The sequence below is a fragment of the Sorex fumeus genome, unplaced genomic scaffold (genome assembly GCF_029834395.1).
Source record: "Sorex fumeus unplaced genomic scaffold, SorFum_2.1 ptg000054l, whole genome shotgun sequence".
Classification (NCBI taxonomy): Eukaryota; Metazoa; Chordata; class Mammalia; order Eulipotyphla; family Soricidae; genus Sorex; species Sorex fumeus.
Window position 1 is genome coordinate 4,515,672 of NW_026606111.1, and position 27,233 is coordinate 4,542,904.

At 40.6% G+C, this 27,233-nt stretch overlaps 1 protein-coding gene across 1 annotated transcript; it reads right to left on the reverse strand.

Moving 5' to 3' along the window:
• Positions 1-27,233, reverse strand: CGA (glycoprotein hormones, alpha polypeptide). The gene is made up of 4 exons (XM_056125321.1): positions 27,188-27,233; positions 2,193-2,299; positions 719-903; positions 1-340 (listed from the first exon to the last, which is right to left on the reverse strand). Coding segments are annotated over exons 1-4 (372 nt in total). The 5' UTR covers positions 27,190-27,233; the 3' UTR covers positions 1-262.

Consider the following 27,233-nt stretch of genomic DNA (forward strand, 5'->3'; position numbering starts at 1 on the left):
TCATGATTGAAAGACTTTATTTCTAGTGGGACCAGGTTTTTAATGATCATGCTTGAAGCTCATACCAAATTTAAAGAATTTGATCATTGATTATATCATTGGAGAAAGAAAAAGACAATTAAGCTGCAGTATATCCTTGAAGCATGTCGGTAGAGGTATGATAAGGGGAAAGGAGGTTTTATGTCTCAAAGCCATAGCACTGAACAAATTAATTTTCCATCTTGGGAAGCTAGCAATCATCAGCAGGCTCTTTGCAGAGTAGTTAGAATTTGTGGTAATAACAGGTACTACAGTGGCATTCCGTGTGGTTCTCCACTTTAGCATTTCCCATTACAGTGGCCTAAAGAGAATAGGGAAAATATTAGACAAGCAAAAATGAAGTTATGAAATAAAATAGTCTGTGGCTAGCTGAACTAAATAGGTGCTTGCTACATTGGCATACTCCCCTTTCAGCTGTTACTTTTACTCTGAAAGAAGGTCAGGCTTGCATTGAGCAGGCATAGGGTACTCTTTTCCATTCTGCCCCTTGTTCCCTGCATGAACTCTGTTCATTCGGAACAAATCAAGCCTATGCCCACAAGTGACAGTGTAATCCCTCCCTCTTGTAACTTCCAAGAAGGTCATTAGACATCTTCTGCATTTAACCCCCTGTCTGTAATTTAAGGACATTGCACTGATTGGATAGTTAGAAAGTTGCAGGGATCCTTTAAGTTCTCACCTTGGTAAATGCTTTAGCCACACAGCACGTAGCTTCTGAGGTGATGTTTTTGGGGACCAACATTGTCTTCTTAGATCTTGCTGGGGTGGGATATGCTCTGGAGAAGCAACAACCCATGCACTGGTAAACTGGAGCACCCAGCTTGGAGAAATATTTGTTTTCCTTTAGTTTGCATTCTGGGCAACCTACCACACACAAAAAGGCCAAGAGCAAATTAATCCAAAAATTATTCAAAAGGAATATATTTCTTTTTATGGAATGGTAAATCTTCTTTTCTTTCTGGGAAATCAAAGGAAATAAATATTGAGAGTTATATGCTAATCTTCACACATGCTATTCTATTTATATTAATTACAGCTATTTTCATAGCAAAATTTTTTTAGATATGCATGGAAAATCCCAATAGTGGCAGTTTCTCTTTAAGCATGCATTCCCTTTTGCAATGCTAATAGTGTGCCTATAGGGAACAGAAAACTTGACAGATGAAACACCATGTTTATCTGAGAGGAGAATTCTGCTCATAGGCAAAATATTTCCCTTTAGAATCTTCTATTGTTTTATCTCATAGCATTACAGACAGAAAGACAAAGAAAAATATTTCCAAATTAAGAAAGCTCGGTAAGTATAGAGGGCCTGATATTAAATCAGCATATGCAATTGGGAATTGGGATTCAAATATTATCACTCTCTGGAGAAAAAACTATAGCCAATAGTTGCTCACAATTTTATAGCAAATGGAATCATATCAGCTCCTGTCTAAGATTTTTCAAACAAATCAGCAAAGCAAATTGACTGCATAGTTTTATTTTTCTCATTAACTGAAGAAAATTCATCTACAAAGACAATACTAAAATGCCTCAAATATTCCAGTTTAAAGGAAACTGAGACAACTAAGTAAGAGTAAATTTCTACTTGTAAACTTCAAATAAAGATTAATAAAAAAATTGATTTCAGATGATATTTTATGGGTTGCTATTCAAATAACATCATGAATTCAAATAACAACATTCAGATGAAATGTAAGATATTTACACTGTGTTTTCTGAATCTAATTTAGGTTTATACTCTCAATGTATAAATGCTTTATTATGTTACATACCTATCTGCAAAAATGTACACTGTCCTCCCATTGTTCATTGATTTGCTCTAGCAGGCAGCAGTAACATCTCCATTGTAAGACTTGTTACTGTTTTTGGCATATTGTCACGGGTAGCTTGCCAGGCTTTGCCGTGGGGGTGGGATACTGCTCAGCTGTGAGCAAGGCAAACACCCTGCCTGCTATGCTATCGCTCTAGCCCTCCAGCCCCCTCGTTCCCCGCAAAAATGTACCTATCTGCAAAAATTTTTAAAGAAGGTATAAATACATTTAATAGAATTATTGAGAGATATATACATACATATATACATACATATATACATATGTGTGTGTGTATGTGTGTGTCTTATTACTGCAAACCCAACATAGGTCACACACCCTGCATTCCAAATTCACCATCGGGGAAGGAATAGAGAATATGTAGAAACACAGTCAATGTAACGAGAATGACAGCTGCATGTTTTCTGTAGTAATCCATGACTTTCCTGCAAAACAGACATGAAGAAAAGAATTACTCTAAGATTGACTCCCCGTCATAAGAATCAGTAATTTTAACATCATTACTAAGTCATTTGTGCCCTGACCCCTCTACCTACAGCTCCCAACATGCTTTAAAGTTGCATAAAAATGCTTTAAATTTATCTTTAGGTAATAGGTAATTAATCGAGTCTTCCCTTTTTCCATATAAATCAATGAAATAAGACTTATTGATAACTGTTATCAAATGATCTTTTTAAAATTTATAAGCCTAATAAGGAGCTTTAGCATTTTATTTGAAAAAAAAATTTTAAACAAACTGGATATCTAAGTATATGAAGTGTTTAAAGGTAGATTGATTGATCAATTGATTGATCAATGGATAGATTGATAGATGACAGACTTGAATGTAAAATTTAAATTTTTTAAAAATTTTTTATTAGTGAATCACCGTGAGGTACAGTTACAGACTTAGAAACTTTCATGCTTGCATTTCAGTCATACAACGATCGAGTACCCACCCCTCCACCAGTGCCCATTTTCCACCACCAATGGTCTCAGCATCCCTCCCACCACCCCCACCTTATCCCCTCCACCCTACCCCACCTCTGTGGCAGGGCATTCCCTTTTGCTCTCTCTCTTTTGGGGTGTTGTGGTTTGCAATAAAGGTACTAAGTGGCCATCATGTTCAGTCTACAGTCTGCTTTGAGCCTGCATCTCCCATCCCGAGCGGGCCATCCTAGCACCATTTACTTGGTGATCCCTTCTCTGCCTGAACTGCCTTTTCCCCCAGCATGTGAGGCCGGCTTCCCTGGCTCTGCACTCAGGAGTTAACTCCTGGCGGTGCTCAGGGGACCATATGGGATGCTGGGAATCAAACCCAGGTGGGCCGTGTGCAAGGCAAATGCCCTACCAGCTGTGCTATCTCTCCAGTCCCTGAATATAAAATTTAATACCTCATCCCACATTCGCAGATTGGATCATAGAAAGAAAACTTTCTCTTCTACTTTTAATCACTGGCGGTAGATGAACTCTAAGATTTATTACAAATGTTAAATACTAGGGCTGGAGCAATAGCACAGCAGTATGGTGTTTACCTTGCACACAGCCGACTTGGCCAATCCAGGTTCAATTCCTCCGCCCCTCTTGGAGAGCCCGGCAAGTTACTGAGAGTATCTTGCCTGCACAGCAAAGCCTGGCAAGCTACCCGTGATGCATATTCGATATGCCAAAAACAGTAACAACAAGTCTCACAATGGAGATGTTACTGAGCCCACTCAAGCAAATCGATGAACAACAGGAGGACAGTGCTACAGTGCTACAGTTAAATATTAGAATTTCACATTGTCATTCCACACAATGTTGCAGGAAAAGATGGTAAAAAATCTTAAAACTTTCTTAAATTCACTTATAGATATAGCTTTATATACTTTAAAGGCTAGAGGTCAGATTTTCCAAGCATTTTGAATGCATAAGGTCAGGCAATCCAAGAACAGGTGAGTTATTAATATCAAGGCATTAACCTAACTGCATCTGAAAGTAGAGAAATGGGGAATTGGATTGTATTCCTCCATGTCTTGGAAAAGTTCACATAGGATAAGCAGTCAAGTTTTTAAACCCCACCTTTTAGCTGAAACTGTTAAGGATTGCCTATGCTCAAATTATCTTTTGGAAATTTAAATTTATCTGTAGGAAATAGGTAATAAATTGAGTCTTCCCTTTTTCCATATAAATCAATGGAATAGAACTCATTGATAACTGTTATCAAATGACCTTTTTAAAATATATTAGCCTATGAAGAAGCTTTAGCTTTTTTATTTGGATATCCAAGAATATATAGAGGGAAAGAGAGTATTTATCATTAAAAACAAAGAGCATACAAAGAATAAATAGCAGCTTTTCAGAACCTCTTTTAGAGGTTTCAGAACAAGAAAGAATAGTTCCCAATTCACTTTATGAGATCTTAATTGCTCTGACACCAAAGTCCAAGATTGTGCAAACAAAGAAAACTAGAGATAAATGCATCTCATGAAATTAGATGCAAATATACTTTTAAAAATTAATATATCTGAGGAAGACCAACAAGCACCTAAAATATGCTTACCATCACTTATTATTACAGAAATCCAAATCAAGATGACATTTCACACCAGTGCGAATGGCACAATGAAAAATACTGGGACCACTGCTGGTGAGAATGTTTCAAACGTTATGGAAAACAGTATAGAGATATCTCAGTAAACTAAGAATTGAGTTGTCACATGACCCAGCAATTCAATTTGTGGATATCTATATCCAGGACACAAAAGCATTCATTCAAAAAGACATATGCACACCATTACTTATTGCAGCACTTAGTACAATAGCTATATGGAACTAACTTTGGTGTCCAAAGATAGATAAGAAGAGGATCATGAAGATTTAGTATACATACTCAGTAGAAAACTACTACACAGCTATAAGGATAATATGAAATGATGTAATTTGTTGCAACATGGATGGAAATGGAAGATAGCATGATAAATGAAGTAAGTCAGAAAAAGGAGGACAAACACAGAATAGTCTCACTTATATGTGGTAGCACTGTAACACTGTCCTCCCATTGTTCATCAATTTGCTCGAGCAGGCACCAGTAACATCTCCCGTGAGACTTGTTGTTACTGTTTTTGGCATATTGAATATGCCACGGGGAACTTGCCAGGCTCTGCTGTGTGGGCTAGATACTCTTGGTAGCTTGTCAGGCTCTCTGAGAGGTACGGAAGAATCGAACCCGGGTCAGCCACATGCAAGGCAAACACCCTACCCGTTGTGCTATCACTCCAGTTAGAAAAATTGGGCAAAGGAATGCATTGTTTGAAAGGAGGGGATGCCTAGATCACCCAAGACCTTAGCGTATAAGAGGAAGAAAGGCAAAGAAGGAAAATCAAGGTGGGTAGAGAGATAGATAGGAAGCAATGGGGAGCAGGGGTCAAGAGGATCTGAATACATAGGTAGAGTAATGGTATGGTATAGCTAAATATCCAAGCCACAGAGTCAACAACACTGAAAACAAAAGATCCAAATTTCAATAATCAGACTTTACAATATGCCTGTCAAGGTGGCAGGCTCAGGATGAGAGGAGAGTGTGGGTAGGAGGGAACATGGTACTCCTGGTGGAGGGAAGAAGGCCCACACTGGTGGTGGAGTTGGTGCTGGAGCGTGAACTTTGTAAATCATGGTACTTTCATTTTTTAAACTTTTTAAATAAAAAAAGAAGGAAAAAAAAGGAAAAGAAAATTGAACCCAAAATGTGTAAGAAGTATGATCAAATGAGAATAATTAATGGTATGCAAGACTGGCTCAGTATTTGAAATTCTTGTAGATTAATTCATTATATCTTTAGGCTAAATGAAAAAAATCATATGATTAAATAAATTAATGAAGAAAAGCTGACAGCACCCAATTCTTTTTCATGGTTAAAAATTCTCAGCAAAGGGGCTGGAGTGATAATACAGAGGGTAGGGAGTTTGTCTTGCACACAGCTGACTTGAGTTCAATTCCCAGCATCCCATATGGTCCCCTGAACACCCCAGGAGTAATTCCTGAGTACAAAACCAGGAGTAATCCCTATGCATTGCTGGGTGTGACCCAAAAACAAAATAAAACAACAACAACAAATTCTCAGCAAAAGAAGAATCCTAAGTATTTCCTCAACCTGATAAAAAATTGCAAAACCTATTTATTGGTAAAAAACCAAATATCTCTCCCTAAGATCAGGAACATGGTTATAAGGTCTACTCTCTCTTCTCTTCCTGAGTATATTACTGGAAAATATCACCAGCTAAATATAAAGAATAAAAACTGTTTAAAGTTAAGAAAGACTATAAATTCAGCCGAAGAGAAGGACAACATGGAGGGCAGGATCCACAGATCCCGAAGGGAAAAAAAAAAAAAACAGGTTCCAAAAAGAGCCGAGATCATCGGGAAGTCCCAGATGGGGTAGGTACCACATCCCGCCTCCCCCAGATGGAATCCCGGTGACCAGAAGCCTCTACAAGCACAGCTCGAGTATGCGGGAACTAGGACTTTTCCTCAAAACCGTGCAGATGCTTACGTGGCTGCGCGACATCTCTCTATATACAGAGTGATCCATGGGAAGTAAACCACCCAACGTTTCTCTCTGAAAATCATAGTTAAGTTTGGAGCATGGCCACAGCCCCAGAAACACAAGGACTTAATGCATAACCCAGCAGCTTGGAGCAGAAAAGTAAACAGGCTATGCGTTAATCCAGGCCATCATGTCTGTCCGGAGGGGAAAGGGTGTTGCCCCATTTGCCCTCTCCTCTATGGAAAGAAAGATGGCGGCCACATGGGAGCCTTGTGGACAGCAGGCATGAGCCGGGGGAATGGGGGCGATTAAAACCTCATGGGAAGGGGGGCGTTCTGGTCCGTCCTTCACACCCTACCGAGGTCACCAGTTGCCCCCCACGAGTGGCTCTCCAGCACGGCCACAGCCCCAGAAGCACAAGGACTTAATGCAGAACCCAGCAGCTTGGAGCAGAAAAGTGAAAGGACTATGCATTAATCCAGGCCATCATGTCTGCCCGGAGGGGAAAGGGTGTTGGTCCCTTCCGCCCTCCTCCCTCTGGAAAGAAAGATGGCGGCCACATGGGAGCATTGTGGACAGCAGGTATGAGCCGGGGGTGTGGGGGCGACTAAAGCCTCATGGGAAGGGGGGCATTCCAGTCCGTCCTTCACGCCCTACCGAGGTCACCAGTTGCCCCCCACGAGCGGCTCTCCAGCACGGCCACGGCCCCAGAAGCACAAGGACTTAATGCAGAACCCGACAGCTTGGAGCAGAAAAGTGAACGGACTATGCGTTAATCCAGGCCATCAGGTCTGTCCGGAGGGGAAAGGGTGTGGCCCCAGTCGCCTTCTCCTCTCTGGAAAGAAAGATGGCGGCTGCATGGGAGCCTTGTGGACAGCAGGTATGAGCCGGGGGAGTGGGGGCGACTAAAACCTCATGGGAAGGGGGGCGTTCCAGTCCGTCCTTCACGCCCTACCCAGGTCACCAGTTGCCCCCCACGAGCGGTTCTACAGCACGGCCACGGCCCCAGAAGCACAAGGACTTAATGCAGAACCCGACAGCTTGGAGCAGAAAAGTGAACGGACTATGCGTTAATCCAGGCCATCAGGTCTGTCCGGAGGGGAAAGGGTGTTGCCCCAGTCGCCTTCTCCTCTCTGGAAAGAAAGATGGCAGCCGCATGGGAGCCTTGTGGACAGCAGGTATGAGCCGGGGGACTGGGGGCGACTAAAACCTCATGGGAAGGGGGACGTTTTGGTCCGCCCTTCACGCCCTACCGAGGCCACCAGTTGCCCCCCACTAGCGGCTCTCCAGCACGGCCACGACTCCAGAGCACAGAAACCAATTTCTTAACTATCTGACTTTCAGTAGAAATACTTCCAGGGTCAATAAGTAAAATAGCAGAAATCCAAAACCAATATTTAATTCTTGAACCCAGCTGTAGAAAGCAAATCACTTCACAATGCTTTTTCAGCATGTCTGATTTGGGGGGGGTGGTAAACTCTAAATAATAGTGGTGAATCTGTTATAGAAACAATGAATCTAATCAAAGCAGATAGAGTGTTAACTAGAATTCATCTGCCCCACAGGGACTGGGAGGGGTGTGGGGTGGGGTTTTATTGGGGTTCTTCATGGTAAAAAATAAGTATTGGTAAAGGGAAATGTGTTTGATATTTGCATGACTGAGACCTAAACCTGAAAGCTTTGTAACCTTTCCCACGGTGATTCAATAAATAAATAAATACATAAATAAATTTAAAAAAGACTATAAAACCCAGAGACTATAAAACCCAGCTCCCGGAAGAGAACAGCGCAGAGTCTCCTGCCCCCATGCCTTGCTATCCCACCGGGGCTGGTTGGAGGGGGGCGGGTTGAGTTTCCCTCCCCACCCCAAGTAGAGCCCTGGCAGCTGAAGACCTCTGGAACCAGCCACAGCCATGCTTAAGACCACTCTCCATACATTCAGACGAGCCTCAAGAATGAAGGAAAGATAGAGGAATCCAGGCATGTGGGACCCAGGGCTGAGATTGCCAAGCCTGCTCAAATCGGGACTGGGCCTCCTCCACCCAGATCCCCCATCTTCCAGGAGCTAGGCGTTACACCCACCAACTGCCCCGGCCCTGTGTTATCCCATCAACAGCCAAGACCCAGAGACTACAGGAAGCATGCAGCTGCATTCCCGGCCATGCGACTTCTTAATATCTAGTTCTTACTACTGGAGAACCCAGCAGGCTACCAAGAGTATCCTGACCCCATGGCAGAGTCTGGCAAACTCCCCGTTGCGTATTCGATATGCCAAAACCCAGTAACAATGATGGGTCTCATTCCCCTGACCCTGATAGAGCCTCGAATGTGGCACTTTCTAAAATCTCAGGCTAGGATGAAGGAGACGTTACTGGTGCCTGCTCGAGGAATCGATGAACAACAGTATGACAATGATACAGTGGTACAGTGAAAGTTAAGAAGATTGAGCGGGCTGATCACGCAAAGCAGCCTGACTGGTTCATGTGTGGATTTCTGTCCCCAAAGGGGGTGATTTTTTGAACTTGGCTGATATGGACACACACAATGAGTAGCAGCTCCAGAGTCTGAGTTGGATGGACCAACCTTCTAGAAGGTTCCCTCACTTCTCCAGGCTGTGGGCCAACTTTGAGGCATAGCACCCACCCCTGAGATATGCTGGTATTCCCGAGTCGCTGGTTGGCCCCTGTGCATGCAGTTGTGCCAACTGCCCCGTGTGGCCCGCCAATGCAGACCCCGGGGGCAGTGGCGGAGACCCCTGGCAGACAGGCCGTGCCCCTCCAGCACCGCACGTAGTGTGACACAGAGTCTGGCATCGCCACAGCCGATCCCACCCCCAGCGGGGCTGTCCACGGTTGGGAGGCCGGACCAGGAAGCTGCTGTCTGGGCCTTTCACCCGCTCTTCCTTTTTCTCTTTAAAAACGCCCAGAAATGCATCGACTTTCTGATCGAGAAGGAGTATCTGGACCGCGTGGATGGCGAGGACACCTATAGTTACTTGGCTTAGCGCTGGCGGAGGCACTGACCGTACCCGTTAGCTCCTGCAGAGACTGGCCTAGCGGGCCCGTGTCTGGCTGTCCAGGCCACCCCGCGCAGCCCTCAGGCCGGCCTGGCCCCTGGGGCTGCATGTGGCAGCATTCCAACCCAGCCACGTGCTCCGGGCCACGGTCTGCGGCGGCTACAAGCCGGGAGCGCGCCAGAGCGGACCCACCCGTAATCTGCTATGAGAAACCGTTTGTATAGAGTGTTTCATTTTTTAATGTGTGAAAATAAAGAAAATTAAAGGATTTCTGTAAAAAAAAAATAAAATAAAGTTAAGAAGATTGAAAAGAAAAAATAAAATTAAGTATGTGGCTTCATTGTGTTTTAGAAAGGTTGGGGAGTGAGGGCTGAAGAGGTAACACAGGGATTGAAACACTTGTCATTCATGAGAATGACTCTGGTTTTATCGCGATTACAACATATGTTACCTCAAGGACTGCCAGGAGTGATCCCAGAGCACAGAGTCAGGAAGAAACCCTGTTGTGGCCCCCAAAACAAAAACCAAACAAACAAGTAACAACTAGGAACCTACATAAAAGAATCTGAAACTAGTGAGTTCAGTAAGACTATATGACACAAAATGAAATGACTACATGACACAATAAACAAAAGTCTATTGCGTCTCTAGTATTAAATTTCTTTCTTTTTATTTTATTTATTTCTGAAGTACTTGGTATCAAACTGAGGGTTTAACACTTGTAAAGCAAATGTTCTACAACTGAGCTACATTCTCAACCCTTAGAAACAAAGTTAAAATAAAATACAATTTAAAATTATTTCTAAGAAAATTAAATATATTGGTATAAATACATCAAAATACATACAGTTTTTATTTATGTTGAAAATCATAAAATGCTGATTGAATAAATCAAAAACTTTAAATAAATCAAGAATTATACAATGTTTATAGATTAAAATACCCAACATAGTTAAGATATCAAAGGTTCTCTCTAAATTGGTCTCTATGTCTAATGAAATGCCTACAAAATCTCAGCACAGCTTTTGTAGACATATAAAAGATTATTATTATTGAAATTCAAAGGATCTAGAATAGCTAAAACAATTTTAGAAACAGAGTGGGAGGAATTACTCTTCCTAGTGTTAAGTTTTATTACATAGCTACAATAATCAAAACAGTGTGATATTGGCAGAGGGATAGATATATAGACAATTGGTACAGAATAAATTACCCAGAAATAGATCTACACAAGTGTGTCCAGCCAGCTTTTGACAAAGATGCCAAACAATTTGACAAAGGAATTCAACCATTTCAACAACACCTGCTAGGGCATTAACAAAGACATAATGTAAGCTTTGTACCTTATATGAAAATTAACTCATCAGAGCAACACTATTCACAGTAGCCAAAACATGGAAACAACCAGAGTGTCCAAGAACAGATGACTTGATAAACCATGGTACATATAAATAATGGAATACTACTCTGCAATAAACAGATGAAACTGTGCAATTGCCTCTACATGGATGAAGCTAAAGGGTGTCATGTGAATGAAGTCAGCCGAAAGGGGAGGGAGATACAGAATGATCTAATACCTGGGATATAAAGAAACATAGTATGTGAATAATAGATGGTCAAAGACAATAAAACCTAATAACTGCTTTATAGAATTGGACTTACCCAGGGAGTTGAATCACCTGAATCAATGGTGGAAGAAAGCATACATTCTGGTGGAAGGTGTGGTATGGAACATTGTATGCACGAAAGCCTATCATTAATAGTATTGTAAATCACAGTGCTTCAAACTGGAAAAAAAACTGAGAATGGATCATAAATGTAAAAATCTAAACCTATAAATTCTCAAGGGAAAAACCTGGAAAAAAAAAACTCAAAACTTGAGACCAAGTGAAAAAAAAATTTTTTTTTTTTTTACTTTTTGGGTCACACCCAGCGATGCTCAGGGGTTATTCCTGGCTCTGTACTCAGGAATTACTCCTGGCAGTGCTTGGGGGACCATATGGGATGCCAGGGATTGAACCCAGGTTGGCCGCGTGCAAGGCAAACACCCTACCCGCTGTGCTATCACTCTGGCCTGTGAAAAAGTTTTTAGGGGCTGGAGCAATAGTAGAGCAGGTTGGCAGGTTGGGCGTCTACCTTGCATGCAACTTCCTCAGGTCCAATCCCCAGCATCCCATATGGTCTCCTGAGCACTGCCAGTAGTAATTCCTGAGTGCAAAGCTAGAAGTAACCCCTGCTGGGTGTGACCCAAAGGAAAAAAAAAGTTTTTAGGATTAACAATAAAAGCATGATTTGTGATAAATTGGGCTTCATTCGGATTATGAAGTAATTGTATTTTAGCAAGATAAAATGCAAGATAGTAATACAAAATATTTGCAAGCCATTTATCTAATGAAGAAGCAGTATCAAGAATAAAGAACTCTTAAATATCAACAGAATAATCCCATTATAAAATGAGTATTTAACTGGATAGAGTGTACAGATCCAAAATAAATACATAAGAAGAAGCCAACCTTAGAGCCAGACAAATAGTTCAAAGGTCTGGAGATGAGCACACACCTTGCATGCAGTAGACCCTGGTATGGATCTGACACCATAGGCCTCCAACCCCAGGCCAATGGATGTGGCCCTGGTGACCCAGAGACCCACAGGCTAAGCACTGTCAGGCCTGGATTGCTGAGCTGAATATCACTGACAGTGACCCCCAGATGCCCTGAGTAGTGGATGGAAGACCCTCAAAATTGTTTTCATATTAATACTCGGGTAATACTTGCTTTTTCCACTGTCTAAAGAAACTTTTAGAGGCTCTATGGCATGGGAGACTGCAACTGCTTAAGGAAAAACAGAGTGTAGTTATGTTCTACACTCTAAACAAAACAGGCATATTTTAAACATTGAAAAAAGGCAAAATAATTTCACACAACTGATAGTGTTTTGGAATTTTTCACTTTTCATAAAAATGTGCTGATTGCCATGGTAGAGGAACAAAGGCTGAGCTGTAGAACAATGGAACAGGGTTGAATATACTGACACCTCCCCCCAAGCATATGATCATCTAATCTTCGATAAGGGGGCAAAAAAAGTGAAGCGGAGCAGGGAAAGCCTCTTTAACAAATTGTGCTGGCAAAACTGGAGGGCTACATGCAAAAAAAGTGGGCTCAGATCTCTGCCTAACGCCATGTACAAAAGTAAGATCAAAATGGATTAAAGACCTCAACATCAGACCAGAATCCATAAGATACATTGAAGACAAAGTTAGCAAACCCTCCGTGACATTGAAGCTAATGGTATCTTCAAAGATGTCATGCCACTGGCCAAGCAAGTGAAGACAGAGATAGACAAATGGGACTATGTTAAACTAAGAAGCTTCTGCACCTCAAAAGAAGCAGTGATCAAAATACAAAGACAGTCTACAGAATGGGAAAGGATATTCGCTGAATACACATTTGACAAGGGGTTGATATCAAGGATATACAAAGTACTGGTTGAACTCCACAAGAAGAAAACATCTAACCCCATCAAAAAATGGGGCAACAAAATGAACAGAAAATTTCTCAAAGAAGAAATTCGACTGGCTAAAAGGCACATGAGAAAATGCTCTACATCATTAAACATCAGGGAGATGCAGATCAAAACAACAATAAGATATCATCTCACACCCACAGAGACTGGCCCACATCCAAAGAACAAAGAACGGTGCTGGCGTGGATGTGGCGAAAAAGGGACCCTCTTCACTGCTGGTGGGAATGTCGACTGGTTCAGCCCTTCTGGAAAACAGTAGGGACGATTCTCAAAAAATTAGAAATTGAGCTCCCATTTGACCCAGCAATACCACTCCTGGGAATATATCCCAGAGAGGCAAAAATGTATAGTTGAAGTGACATCTGCACTTGTTTGTTCATTGCAGCACTCTTTACAATAGCCAGAATCTGGAAAAAACCTGAGTGCCCAAGAACAGATGACTGGTTAAAGAAACTTTGGTACATCTACACAATGGAGTACTATGTAGCTGTTAGAAAAGATGAAGTCATGAAATTTACATACAAGTGGTACTACTTGGAAAGTATCATGTTAAGCAAAATGAGCCAGAAAGAGAGGGATAGACATAGAAAGATTGCATTCACCTGGGGAACATAAAGTAACAAAATAGGAGACTAACACCCAATAGTGGCCGAGATTAGTACCAGGAGGTTTGCTCCATAGCTTGGAGGCCAGCCACACATTCTAGGGGGAAAGGGAGCTCAAATAGAGAAAGGAGCACCAAATAAAGGATGTTGGGAGGATCCTCCCAGGATGGGAGAAGCAAGCTGAAAGTAGACTATAGACCGAATATGATTGCCACTCAATGCCTCTTTTGCAAACCACAACACCCAAAAGGAGAGAGAGAACAAAAGGGAATGCCCTGCCACAGAGGCAGAGTGGGGTGGGGGGGATGGGAGGTGGAAGGGATACTGGGACCCATGTTGGTGGAGGGTGGGCACTGGTGGAGGGATGGGTGTTTGATTATTGTATGATTGAAACCCAAGCACAAAGATTTGTAAGTCTACAACTGTATCTCATGGTGTTTCACTAATAAAAATTTTTTAAAAAATGTGGAATTCCAAAATCGTGTGGCCACTACTGCTGCTGCATGACATCATATATTATTCATAATCAGCAATTGAAAACAAATTGTCTATGGTTGCCTTTTCAGCAGATCTGAGTGTTGGGGTAAAATCCCAAATAATAATGGTGGGTCTGGTGTCGAAATATTGAATGTAATCAAAGTAGAGAGAAAATAATGTGGAAATCATCTGCTCCACAGGTAGGGGGTGGGTGTGGGTATACTGGGGTTTTTGGTGGTGGAAAATGGGCACTGGTGAAGGGACAGATGTTTCATCATTGTATGACTAAAACTTAAACCCGAAAGCTTTGTAACTGCTCTCATGGTGATTCAATAATAAAAAGGAAAAAAAAGTAAAAAAAAAATGTGCTAATTGTGCTAACATGTTAAGGACTTAGCATCATTTTTAAATAAACAAACTTAATATAACTTCTGAATCAGTAAATATTCATACTTGAAAAAATACTCTTCAGTAATTTTCAAGAGTGTAAAAAGATTTTGAGGCCAAAAAGTTTGAGAACTTTTTGTCTCAGTGATCTACAAAACACTAAGGAAATTAACAGAACTGAAACTGTTTTCCTTTTTAAACTAGCATTCTACTTATGCATTGCAGCTCATATATTATAAAAATTCATCATTATGCAGCGAACAATTATACCAGAATTAATTCAGAGAGAAACATTTATAACAAGATTGCAGAATGTGAGAGCACAGAGTCAATGCACATTTTAGAGTTTGCTTTATGATAAAGAACACTGAGAAGCAAAACCAAAGTCATCATTGTTTCAGCTTTCAATAACTGAAATGACTTTGTCTTCATTTTTAAATGAAATGAGATTAACCCAGCAGAAAGGGATTGACCCTCACTTTTGAGGTATTTTTAAAAACACTTTCATAACTCTTTTATCAGCCATTTTCATAAATCTTTCTCTCATCCTAATGATCTCTTAGACATTTCTGCTTTAGAATTAAGAAGACAAAAAAATCATTAAGAATCAAGGCAAGAAAAAAAGATTACATTTGCTGAGATTTATGCTATTTTTCAAAATAGACTTGATTCTTAGTATTCCAAGAGAGAGGTTTACATACATCATGTGTGCTATTGGGTGGGAGGGTGAGCTGGGGGTGGGGAATGGTGGCGTGACCCATACCAGGTTCTGTACTCAAGGATTGACTGCAGCACTGCTGTAGGATCCTGTGGTGCTGGAAACCAGCCTCGTGCTGTCTCCCAAGCCCCAAACATCACATACTCTAAGCATGGCTGCTCATCATAGGCCTCCTGCTGATCTCTGCTTCACAGTTATATGATTCCAAGTAGGTGTTTGTTTTCTCAAACTGGCCTTTAATACCTTCCTTTGCCCCTTTCTCAGCCAACCACCTCCAAGGCTTGTAAGGAGTTGCCCAGATGTCAGTTTCTCTGTGAAGTTTTCACCCATCTCCAAAGTCACACTAATAATTCTCTTCACTGCATCCACCTGTCATTCTGCATATAAGTCATAGATAAATGTGCAGTCTGTTCTGAATCTGTCTTCCCATCCACATGCAAGCTTCTTACAGATAGAAACTGCATCTCTCTTACTTACCTGCATCCTAGCCATGAGCAAACGAAAGGCAATTGTGTGGTTCTAGCTTACAGAACAGGAATAATAAACTCAATCATAATTTGCTAGTGTGAGCCTTCACTCACCCCAAGAAACAAACTAGCTCTTAAATGACAACTTAGAATAAATGTTTAGCAAAACAAAATATTTTCAGATAATAAATTTCCTAGAGGGCCAGAGAGATAGTACAAGGACCAGGGTACATGTATGCCTTGCATACAGCTAGGTCCCCTGAGACCCCCAAGTACTACTAGTGCTTTTACTAAGATAGTCCTCGGCACAGTGGGGTCTGGGCAACATCTCATTCAATGGTGCCAGGATTCAACTGTTGGTAGAGCTCTTGTTGGCTGAGAATTGCTGAAAGTGGTCCCTGGGGCCCATTGAGTACACTTGGGAGATTGCTCGAGTAAAAGTAAAGGCCCTCCCGTTGATCATTGATTTGCTCGAGCGGGCCCAGTAACGTCTCCATTGGAGACTTTGTTGTTACTGTGTCTGGCATATCGAATACTCTCGGTAGCTTGCCGGGCTCTCCAAGAGAGGCGGAGGAATCGAACTCGGGTCGGCCATGTTGGCTGCGTGCAAGGCAGACGCCCTACCAGCTGTGCTATCGCTCCAACCCACTTGGGAGATTATAAATAAATAAATAAATCCCTACTGCTGTGCTATCGCTCCAGCCCAAATAAATAAATAAATAAATAGATTGACTGGAGAGAGGCTATTCTCACTTAGCTATGTGATTTGTAGCTGACTAATATGTGACCACAAGAGTTGAACTTGCCATGAATAGGAACCACTTTATAAAAACTATCAAAACTCAAAAGAAAACATTAGTATTCAAAGCCTACTCAATTGTGTATGTTTAAATTTATATCCAAGTCTATATGTTTAAGAACTTAAATTATTGATACAATATGATTCTATTAGGAAAAGATCATTTTCTTGAAAGTACAAAAGTATATTATTATTGGGCCAGAGAAATAGTACAGTGAGTAAGGTGCTTGCCTTGCACACTGCAGACCCAGGTTAAATCCCTGGCACCACACATGGTCCCCTGAGCACTGACAGGAGTAATCCCTGAGCACAGAGTCAGGAATAGGTCCTGATCATAGCTAGGTGTACTCCCCCCAAAAAACACTGTTATTACCTTTTATTATTACAATTTAACCGTCTTGCATATTATTTATTATAATTATATATAGTCAATATATTTAATGACTAATTAAACAGAGAAGCATTTTATCAGAGTACTTTACAAGCATCTATATGCAACCAACATACACACAAATACATGTTCCATGTACATGTTAAGGACTGCTCCAGTATGGTGAACACCCATACCCACCCCAGATGCCAAAAAGGGTACAAAGATAGAGGAACCACTCTATGATGTGGGCGTGGCAAAGACCTCTCTGTGGAAAGAGTAGAAACTGGAGAGATATACTGGGTCATCCTTAGAAAGTAAAACCCACCAGAGTACTAAGGGGATGCAATGAACAACAAAGGGGCTTCTTTTTTCACCTTCTCTGCTCTATGTCACACACCCAAAAATCTTGATGAAGTAAGGAACCCACGAGAGAAGTCACTCAGTGGTAGGGCATTTGCCTTGCCTATGTGAGGCCCTTGATTTGATCCTAGACTTTAAAAAAAGAAAACCAGCAATCCATAAAAACATCAGAACTGAGAATTCTATAGCCCTGGATTATCTCTCCTACTACTAAAAGACTCAAAGGCAAGTGCATATTTACTATATCATAAACATGAGTCCTTAATGTTTAATAAGCATGTGCATTGAACATAAATATATATGTAGGTATAAGTAAAAGTTTGTCCCAGAGAGATTGCAGATGTTTGGTGATATGAGGCATTCTGCTCTTTATTTGCAAAGATACTGCCGTTTGTTCTCCCTGACTTCCCCAATGCCAGAGATGTGAAGTTTGCAGTTTTTCTAGTGTTAGTTATAGATGGGGTGACTCACCCAGATTTTCCACACAAGGAAGTTCAGCTGACTCATAACACATTTTTGAGATGACTGTCTAGGATTAGAAGTATAAACCTTCGTTAACAAAACAAATGAAAGCTAACTGACTTTTTGAGAGTTTACCCAGGCTTCATCTCATTAGTTCCATCTCACAGAGGAGAGAAAAAGCGACTCCCTTCAGTGAATGACCACTGAGGCAAAGGTACCTTGTAAGGGAGGTCTTTAGTCTCCAGTACGTTGCCTGACATGAGAAAGGAACTTATCATTGTTGGTTAAACAGAAGCTGGACCTATTTGTTTTAGCATTGCATGGGGTCCAGAGAAGAGAGCCACATGTAAGCCTTGATGAGATTTGAAAGTCACAAGAGAAAAAGCAAATGGACTATGTGTTAAACCGCCACCAGCATGCCTGCCCGGAGGGGAAAGGGTGTTGCCCCATTCGCCCAATCCTCTCTGGAAAGAAAGATGGAGCCTTGTGGACAGCAGGTCTGAGCCTGGGGTGGGGGCGGCAGGGACCTCATGGGAAGGGGGGCGTTCCGGTCCGTCCTTCACGCCCGACCGAGGTCACCAGCTGCCCCCCACGAGCGGCTCTCCGGCATGGCCAGGACTCCAGAGCACAGAAACCAATCTCTTAACTATCTAACTTTAAATAGAAATACTTCCAGGGTTAATAAGTAAAATAGCAGAAATCCAAAACCGCGCGGCCGCAACATCATTTTATTCTTAAACCCAGCTGTAGAAAGCAAATCATTTCACAACGCTGTTTCAGCATGTCTGATGGGGGGGGAGGGGGTTGTCGTAAACTCTAAACAATAATGGTGCATCTTCTATCAAAACAATGTATCTAGTCAAAGTAGATAGAGTATTAACTAGAACTCATCTGCCTCACAGGAATTGGGAGGGGTGGGAGGTGGGGTTCTATTGGGGTTCGAGGTTAAATATAAGTATTGGTAAAGGGAAATGTGTTTGATATTTACATGACTGAGACCTAAACCCGAAAGCTCGGTAACTTTTCCCACAGTGATTCAATAAAGAAATAAATTATAAAAAAAAAAAAAAGAAAGAAAGTCACAAGAGAAAGTTTATTTGAGATCCTGTATCTCACTTCCTCCTGCTATCAGGATCTAAGCAGGTTCATCTCTATTTTCAGTCAAAGTGCCTTCCTCTGCCTCCAGTTAGACAAAATCAGAGTCTGGGGCCAGAAGTCAGAAAACTTTACCTTTACTTAGAGAGGCCTTGGACACTAGTTTTCTTTCCTCATGGGCACTAGTTGCAGTAAGGTGCCTCTACCTTCTTCCTGAAGCCTATTTGGAAACCTATGTCTAAGAGTGAACTTCCTATGCTTCTACCTGCAATCTCAGCCATCCTGCAGATTGCACTTCCTCATTCCTCAAGTCTAGAATGACCTTGAGACCTGTGAATGCATTTACCAAAAGTTTTCTCCAAAGGTGGTGACAATAAGGAATGGTTGAGATTTTGGGGTGTGGTTGACAAGAAGAGAGCTGTTAAAATACTCGCACTATTGCCTCAGCGGTCATTCTTTGATGTAGATAATTAATGTTGTCTTAATCCTAGGAAAAGATTGAGTCTTGGACAGGAGTTCAACCTTGTTTTTGCTTGTGGAGTTTTGTGGGGTTTTCTGGGGACATACCTGGTGCTGCTCAGGGCTCACTCCTGGTTCTTTGATCAGAGATCAGTCTTGGTGGGCTCAGGGGACCATATAGGGTGCCAGGGATCAACCCAGTCAACCACATACAAGGCAAGCACCCCACCCACTGTACTAACCCCTTAGACCTCAAGGAGTTCAACATTGGTAAGTGCAAATTTCAAAACCCAAAAGGAACACTTGAAAATTGGGTGACACAAACATGAATGTTTGCTGCTACCCAATCCAGAAACAAAGGCAAGTGCCTACAAAATAGAGATGAACGCGGCCATGAAAGCATGTGTAGATATTGTGACATTTGGTAGGCTGAGAACATTAAAACTGAGACACAAAAAGCTAAATTGAATAAAGAACGTGCACTTTATGGGAAAAGAAACACAACAGTTGTAAAGATATATTTATTTTTTTAGCATTTGTGCAGAAACTTCATGCATTCAGTCATCATTATAAGTTCTCTCACAGGGGGAGATGGCAAATAGTATAAACACGAAGTGGCTCAGAGCTCAAAGCAAATAAATTCAAATGACGTCACACTGTCTGGTGGCGGTATCGGGGGTTAGATTTCTGTTCACTGATAATACTGTCTTGTGGTTCCACAAAACTTGAAAAGGAACAAAATTTTTTTGTTTTATTTTTTACATTTTTTTATTGAATCACTGTGACATGGACCCTAACAAAGCTGAAGGAACAAATTTTTTTCCAAATAAAATGTAGAAAAAGAAAGAGGAAATAAAGAGATAGTTTAGACAGTTACTTTATGTACAAGGGTGCTTAGAAAGAATAGGTAAATGGTTACCTTAAATTATTAATATTAAAAAGAATGAAAAAAGGGCCAGAGCAATAATACTACAGGTAGATTTGCACGTGGCTGACCTCGGTTTAATTCCTAGTATTCCATATGGTTTCCCAAGCCCACCAGAAGTGATCGTTGAGTACAGAGCCAGGAGCTCTGAGCACAGCCAGATGTGGCCCCCAAACACCAAAAAACAAAAAGAAAAAAGAAACGAAAAGAACAGAAAAAGAGAGCAGACAGTACTTGGAAGAAAACTGAAGTACTCATGGAATTATAAAAATGATCCCAATTTCTTTGCAGCCATTTTGTAACAGTTCTATTTTTAGAAGTTTCTTTGACCAAATTTAATAGGCTTATAAAATGCATAATTTCTACTCCAGTTGGTACTAGAAGATAATTTACAGTGTTAACGTAAGTCTGTAATTAAAATATTGGTTATCTTTCCATTACCCAGCTAGATTATTTTAGCACATTGTCATTTTTATAGGATATTAAATAATATGCAATTTTAACAGAATAAACTATATAGCATGAGATATTCTTTTAAATAAGAAATTAAAATGTTAATTGTTTTTAAAATCTCCCATTTTAAAAAATTAAGGTACTATTGGTTCGCATCACTGCATATGTTTTTGAAGTAAAGGTTCTTGCCTCTTCAAATGCCTGGTGTCATTCCACACTCCCCAGCAAAGTACCAATATCCCTCCATCACAATCCACTGGACGTCTCCAGCCTTTCTCCCATCCTGGTCCCACTCTGGTAAATCAGTTCTGCATTAAGTATCCAAAGGCATGTTTTGCCTTTCCTTTTTTAAGCTTTTTATGTTCTATTATGAATAAAATCACCTGGTAAAATACCTAATTTTAAAAATTACTGCTCTTGCTCCTGAAAATAAAATGTTGGATGGTGTAAATTTATCACTCAGAAAAGTAAAACATTCAAAGGACAGACAATTTTTATGTGGACCTTTATAGCAGTAATATCAGAATCTTTCTTGTCACTTTAAAATGTATACATTATATTTTGCAGTGCTTATTCAAGCCATACTCCTGCAATCTTTTTACACAGCAATTATCATTTCCATTTAAAAGCACTAAGTAATAAAATCATATTTAATTTGAGCCAGAAAGATAACTCAAAGGATTAGAGAGCTCATGCCTTACATTCACTAAGCCCAAGTCCATGCTCCCTCAAAAGCACCCCTGGATGTGGCCCTATAGCCCCCAAACCTGCTGGGCCTCCAGCCATTCAACTTCACTGGTCAAGCGCTGAACCATCTGGCTGCACGGCTGGGTTGAATATCCTTAGGAAATATCCCCTAGTCTTTCCAAAAAAGAAATTTAATTTGCCTTGAAGTCTTTCAATAATAGCAAGGACAGGCCAGGATTTTGAATTTCGTTATCATGACACTTTATTTTATTTTGTTTTATTATTTTATTTTATTTTATATGACACTTTTTCCCCCCATCCCTCTTGGAGAGCCTGGCAAGCTATGGAGAGTATTCTGCCCACATGGCAGAGCCTAGCAAGCTCCCCGTGGCGTATTGGATATTCCAAAAACAGTAACAATAACGGGTCGCATTCCCCTGACCCTGAAAGAGCCTCCAACATGGCAGAGTTGGGAAGGACGAGAGGAGAGGCAGTTAAAATCTCAGGGCTGGGACGAATGGAGATATTACTGGCACCTGCTCAAGCAAGTCTATGAACAACAGGATGACACTGCTACAGTGCTACAGTGACACTTTATTTTATAAGAATTTTTTTTCTGTGATAGAAACAGAGCAGAGGAGCAGCCAGGATGAGCCTCCATTCATTACCTCTTAGTATTTATAGACATTGAAGGTTGTAAAAATAATCATAATAATACCATTCAGTCTACATTCCTACTGTGGTATAACTTGCTGCTCCAGCAACAAAAAAATGTGTGTTTATCTTAGCATCACATATGATCCAGGAGGTTCCTATGACTACTTATGCCAAGAGAATGAGAGGCTCATTGCTTCCTGCTGGTGAATCCATGATCCCTTCATGGATCAGACAATGCTTGTTTCTTCTAGAAGTCAGCTTCCATGTAAAGAATATTACTATTCTGAGACTAAGAAGTCAAGTCACATGGAGAATAAGACACTTGAGAATAAGACATCACATCAAGGAAGCAGAAAAGACCAAGAAGTAATGAGTGAAGAAACCATTCTGAGTGACCCAGTTTAGTTGGGCTTCCAGACTGAGTACAAGTGCATGAAAGATTTTTTTTTTGTCGGGGGAGGATGCGTAAAAGAGGGAGGGGATCTTTGGGCACATCCAGGGGTGCTCAGGACTCACTCCTGGCTGTGCTCCGGGATCACACCTACTGGAATTTTGGGACTACATGGGTTGCCGGGAATCAAACCTGAATCAGCCAGCCAGGTGCAGGGCAAAAACTCTACCTGCTGTACTATAGCTCTGGCCCTGAGAAGATCAAGTGTCAAACTGCGCAACCAGAATATTACTCAGTGGTGGAGCATTTGCCTTGCATGTGTGTTGCCCCGGGTTTGATCCCCAGCACCACAAAATGAATAAATTAAATTAAAGCTGTCCAACTGAGCCCAGTACATCTCCTACAAAACTTTGGGAGATAAAAATAATTTAAGATCTATCCACTAAGTTTTTGGGGGGTGGGTGGCTTGATGAAGCAATAGATAACTAGAACAGCCATGTTTGCTCTTGCTCTCTCTCTCTCTCTCTCTCTCTCTCTCTGTCTTCCTCTGTCTCTCTTTTATTCTCTCTCTCTCTCTCTCTCTCTCTCTCTCTCTCTCTCTCATTGTTGTCAGGCATCAGACAGTGCACAGGACTTACTCCTAGCTCTGAGTTAAAGGATCACTCTTGGCAATGCTTGAGGAATCATACGGAACGACAGAGATGGGAACCTGGTTGGCCACATGCAAGGCAAGGGGAGCCCTATCTGCTACACTATCTACCTCTCCCACAACTGCTGTCTCTTGTCACAAACGTTTCTCCTCCCATCTGAGATAAGGGACCCCAATTCTGTCTTCTGATACTTTTATGTTGTGTTTGCTGAATGAATAAATTTAAAATTATGTAACATATTTGGTTAATCTATGAATAAAATATAAATAATTGTGAAATTTTGAGGAGCTAGTATTCATTGTTGCATGCATTATCTGCAACAATATATGGCATTAATAATAATAAAGATAACACACTTTAGAGCCAGAGAGATAGTAGGTAAGGTGCTTCTTTTACATGTGACCAACTGCAATTCAGTCACCACGACCCCTGATCAGAGTCAGGAGTAGCCTCTGAGCACCACCAGATGTGGCCTAATTCACTTACCCCAACATTAAAACAGTGTTTATCATTAATTGAGCACTTATGTATATTAATACTCATGACAACCTTGTGAGATATTATTCTCATGTTGGCAGATTAAAAAACATTTAAAGGTGAAAAATGCACTCACAAAATCTGTCACTGGGCTGACCAGCCAAGATATTTTAAAGTCTCTTTGCCATTTCAAACTCCTAATGCTGAACCATACTTCAGTCTAGTGCCTTCATATATTTATACTTTACAATGAACTTCTTAAGTGATTTTTTTCAGATGGTGTATTCTTAAATAAGATGCTGACATCTTTTTTAGAGCAACATTATGTTTTGCCAGGTTAAATATAACTTACTCATGTAAATTTTTATTTTACATAATTATCTGACTTCACCTTCTACAGAACAGCATGAAGAAAATCATTTCATGGACAAGCGAGTTAGTACAATGGAATCAGAACTTGCCTTGAACGCATCCAACCCAGGATCTTTCCCCTGCTCTGCTTATGGTACCCTGAATTTTGCCAACAGTGATCCTTGAGGTGTTGGGAAGATCCGTCCAGGATGGGAAATGCATGCTGAAAGTAGACTATAGACCGAACATGATTGCCACTCAATTCCTCTTTTGCAAACCACAGCACCCAAGAGGAGAGAGAGAACAAAAGGGAATGCCCTGCCACATAGGCAGGGTGGGATGAGGGAAGGGGGATTGGAGGGATACTGGGATTAGTGGTGGTGGAGAATGGGCACTGGTGGAGGGATGGGTACTCAATCATTGTATAACTGAAACCCAATCACAAAAATTTGTAAGTCTACAACTGTACCTCATGGTGTTTCACTAATAAAATATTAAAAAAAAAAAAAGAACTAATATATTTGGAAAAAAAAAAGAGTGATCCTTAAGTTTAGGACCAGGGGTAAGCCCTGAGCACAGTCAGGTGTGGCCCAAACAGTACCCCCACCCCTTTCTACGCATACACACACACACACACACACACACACACACTCTCACAAACTTTTTTTAAAGGAAGACATTTTATTTGTTTAAGGAGATGTTTTCTAATCGATCTAGTATGAGGATTAGTGTCTGATTGTTGGAAGATAGAAAAAAGATACATTGAGTTTCATTTATGTTTCTCTGATTCTCTTCATACTTACAGAGGAAAACATTATTATTTCCAAGTGAGAAAACTACTGTCACTGTCACTGTCCTCCTGTTGTTCATCGATTTGCTTGAGCGGGCCCAGTAACGTCTCCACTGGAGACTTTGTTGTTACTGTGTTTGGCATATCGAATACGTTATGGGTAGCTTGCCAGGCTTTGCCGTGCGGCAAGATACTCTCGGTACTTGCCGGGCTCTCCGAGAGGGGCGGAGGAATCGAACTCGGGTCGGCCATGTTGGCTGCATGCAAGGCAAATGCCCTATTTAAAAGTTTGCAAAAATCATCGGGACCTGATCTTCACAGTACCCTTCTCCCTATGCTACTCAGCCTTTCTGGAAGAACTTTGTTAATACTTATTCTTTATCATGACTTTGATTCATGTGTTTGTTACAATTGTCTTCTCTAAATTATTTCCTAATACTCCCTTGAGCCACTTACTAATTCTAAATTCCCCTCTCTTTAATACCCCCATGTAAATGATAGGGTATATCTATAATATTTTTCTAAAAAGTTGTCCCTGGAGCATTTCAATAATGTTTCTATAATGTTAGCCTAATAAATCGAGGATTTATCAGTTTGCTTTGTGCAACATTTCAACAGATATTGCTGAAAAGTTACACACCAAAACCAAGATTTGCAAATATTATAAACAGATACCAAATTTTTCTAGGAATCATAATCTGTAAAAATGGAAGTTTATATAATGAAGCATATATTCTCAATGAAAATATCAGTTGGTTACTATATGTTTTCTCTTTGTGTAAAATATTATGCTAATCTACTTTTGAACAAGACATATGTCACCTTTTTTTTTCCCATCACGAAGTTGTTGGGTTTTTTTTATGATTTATTTATTTCTTTTCTTTTCTGGGTCACACCCGGCGATGCACAGGGGCCATTCCTGGCTCTGTACTCAGGAATTACTCCTCATGGTGCTCAGGGGACCATATGGGAAGCTGACATTCGAACCCAGGTCAGCTGCATGCAAGGCAAACACCCTACCCGCTGCGCTATCGCTCCAGCCCCCATATGTCACCTTCTAATTTTGATATTTTTATCTTCCTGAACTTATTTTCAGTTTTTAGGTGAATTGGAATCCCATGTTTAAAAAAAAAAGAAGTGTACAAGAAAACAGAATCTATTCTAGAATACAATCAATTGATTGTATGATATTTTTTCAGATGGCACCCTTTTCAGCAGAAAATACTAAGAAATATGACTCAAAATTAAAAGTAAACTATTATTGTAATGAATTTAAAAGAAAACCTTTAAAAAAGCAAAATAAAATGAAAACTTTTATACAAATCATGATGTCTTAACTTTTTAAAAATACAATTACACAATTCATCTCTGTTTCAATTTACATGGTCAATATTTTGATTGAATTCTTACTAAATAATTATTTTATCTTACTTTGGTATGAAGTCATGTGCTTGAGGACTACTCCCAGCACAGTTTGGTGCTCCAGGGTTGGTCCCAGAAGTTTTCTGGGTAATGTGGTACTAATGGTCAAACCTGGAGCTACTACTTGCAAAGCCAGTGCTCCAATCCTTTCAGTCATAAGTAATTTCCCCAGTCTTAAGACATCTTCAGGGCATAAAAAGACTCTTTTGTTCTCACATAAAATATCTTTGGGAGAGTGTAGTAGGCAGTGTTTAGGGCTACTCCTGCTCTGTGCTCAGAAATCACTTCAAGAACCAAGAGGTGCTAGGAATCAGCCCAGTTCACCAGCGTACAAAGCATGCACTCAGCCCACTGAACTCTCTCTCTGTGCCTCTCTATGTCTGTCTCTGACTCTCTGTCTCCATCTCTGTCTATGTGTGTGTGTGTGTGTGTGTGTCTGTATGTCTGTCTGTCTCTCCACACACACACACTCAAGTCCTTACTTACTTTTGAGTGTTGAAAGGACTTAATCATACAGAATGAAAGTAAAAAAATTATTAAAGGAGGAGAGATCAACAAATAAAGTGAAATCCCCAAGAGGATCAGAGGAGAGAATGGACTGTCGAACTTATGAAACAGAATTTCCTACAAAAATAAAATAGATCTCCTGCATTTTTAAGAAAACCATAAAATATTATTCCATGATTCTTTCTAATTTGTCCTTATCCTGTTCCTCAACACAAATAAGGAGACAAAAGTGCACTGCTATTTTTCAATCCAGATCTCCCAACCAGTTGCCATTTTAACTAGTGCTGAGGCAGATATAATTAAAGTTAGCAAAGGTTTCCCAAAAGACTTATTGTAACAAGCCAATTAGACTTAAACAAATGACTTAGAACTCCAAGTTCTTCAGTAATAGTTGGAGATGAACCACTAATGCTTACTTTAGTAGCAATTTATTGGGGAAAAAAAGAAAATGGGGGATCAGAGATGGCAGAGATGTGGCTCCTTGGTAAAGCACATGTATGAGACCTGGGGTTCAATTCCCTGTATTACAAAAAAAGAAGTAAATAAAATGAAGGAGGGGAGAGAAAAGAAATGAAAGAAAAGGTTCTAATAAAGACGAAAGTAGAAACAGTGCTGTTCAGGAAAGTTTTGTGTTTCTATTCAATTCTGCACTAGAAGATCTAGTTAAAAGATATCAAGAGTCACTTTATCATGGGCCCAGCTTGAAGATACAGTTATGCATCATTTCAAAACTATAATAAAATAATACCAGCAACTTACATAATGCCTACTCAGCCTCAACCTGACCCCTGGAAGTCACTCAAAA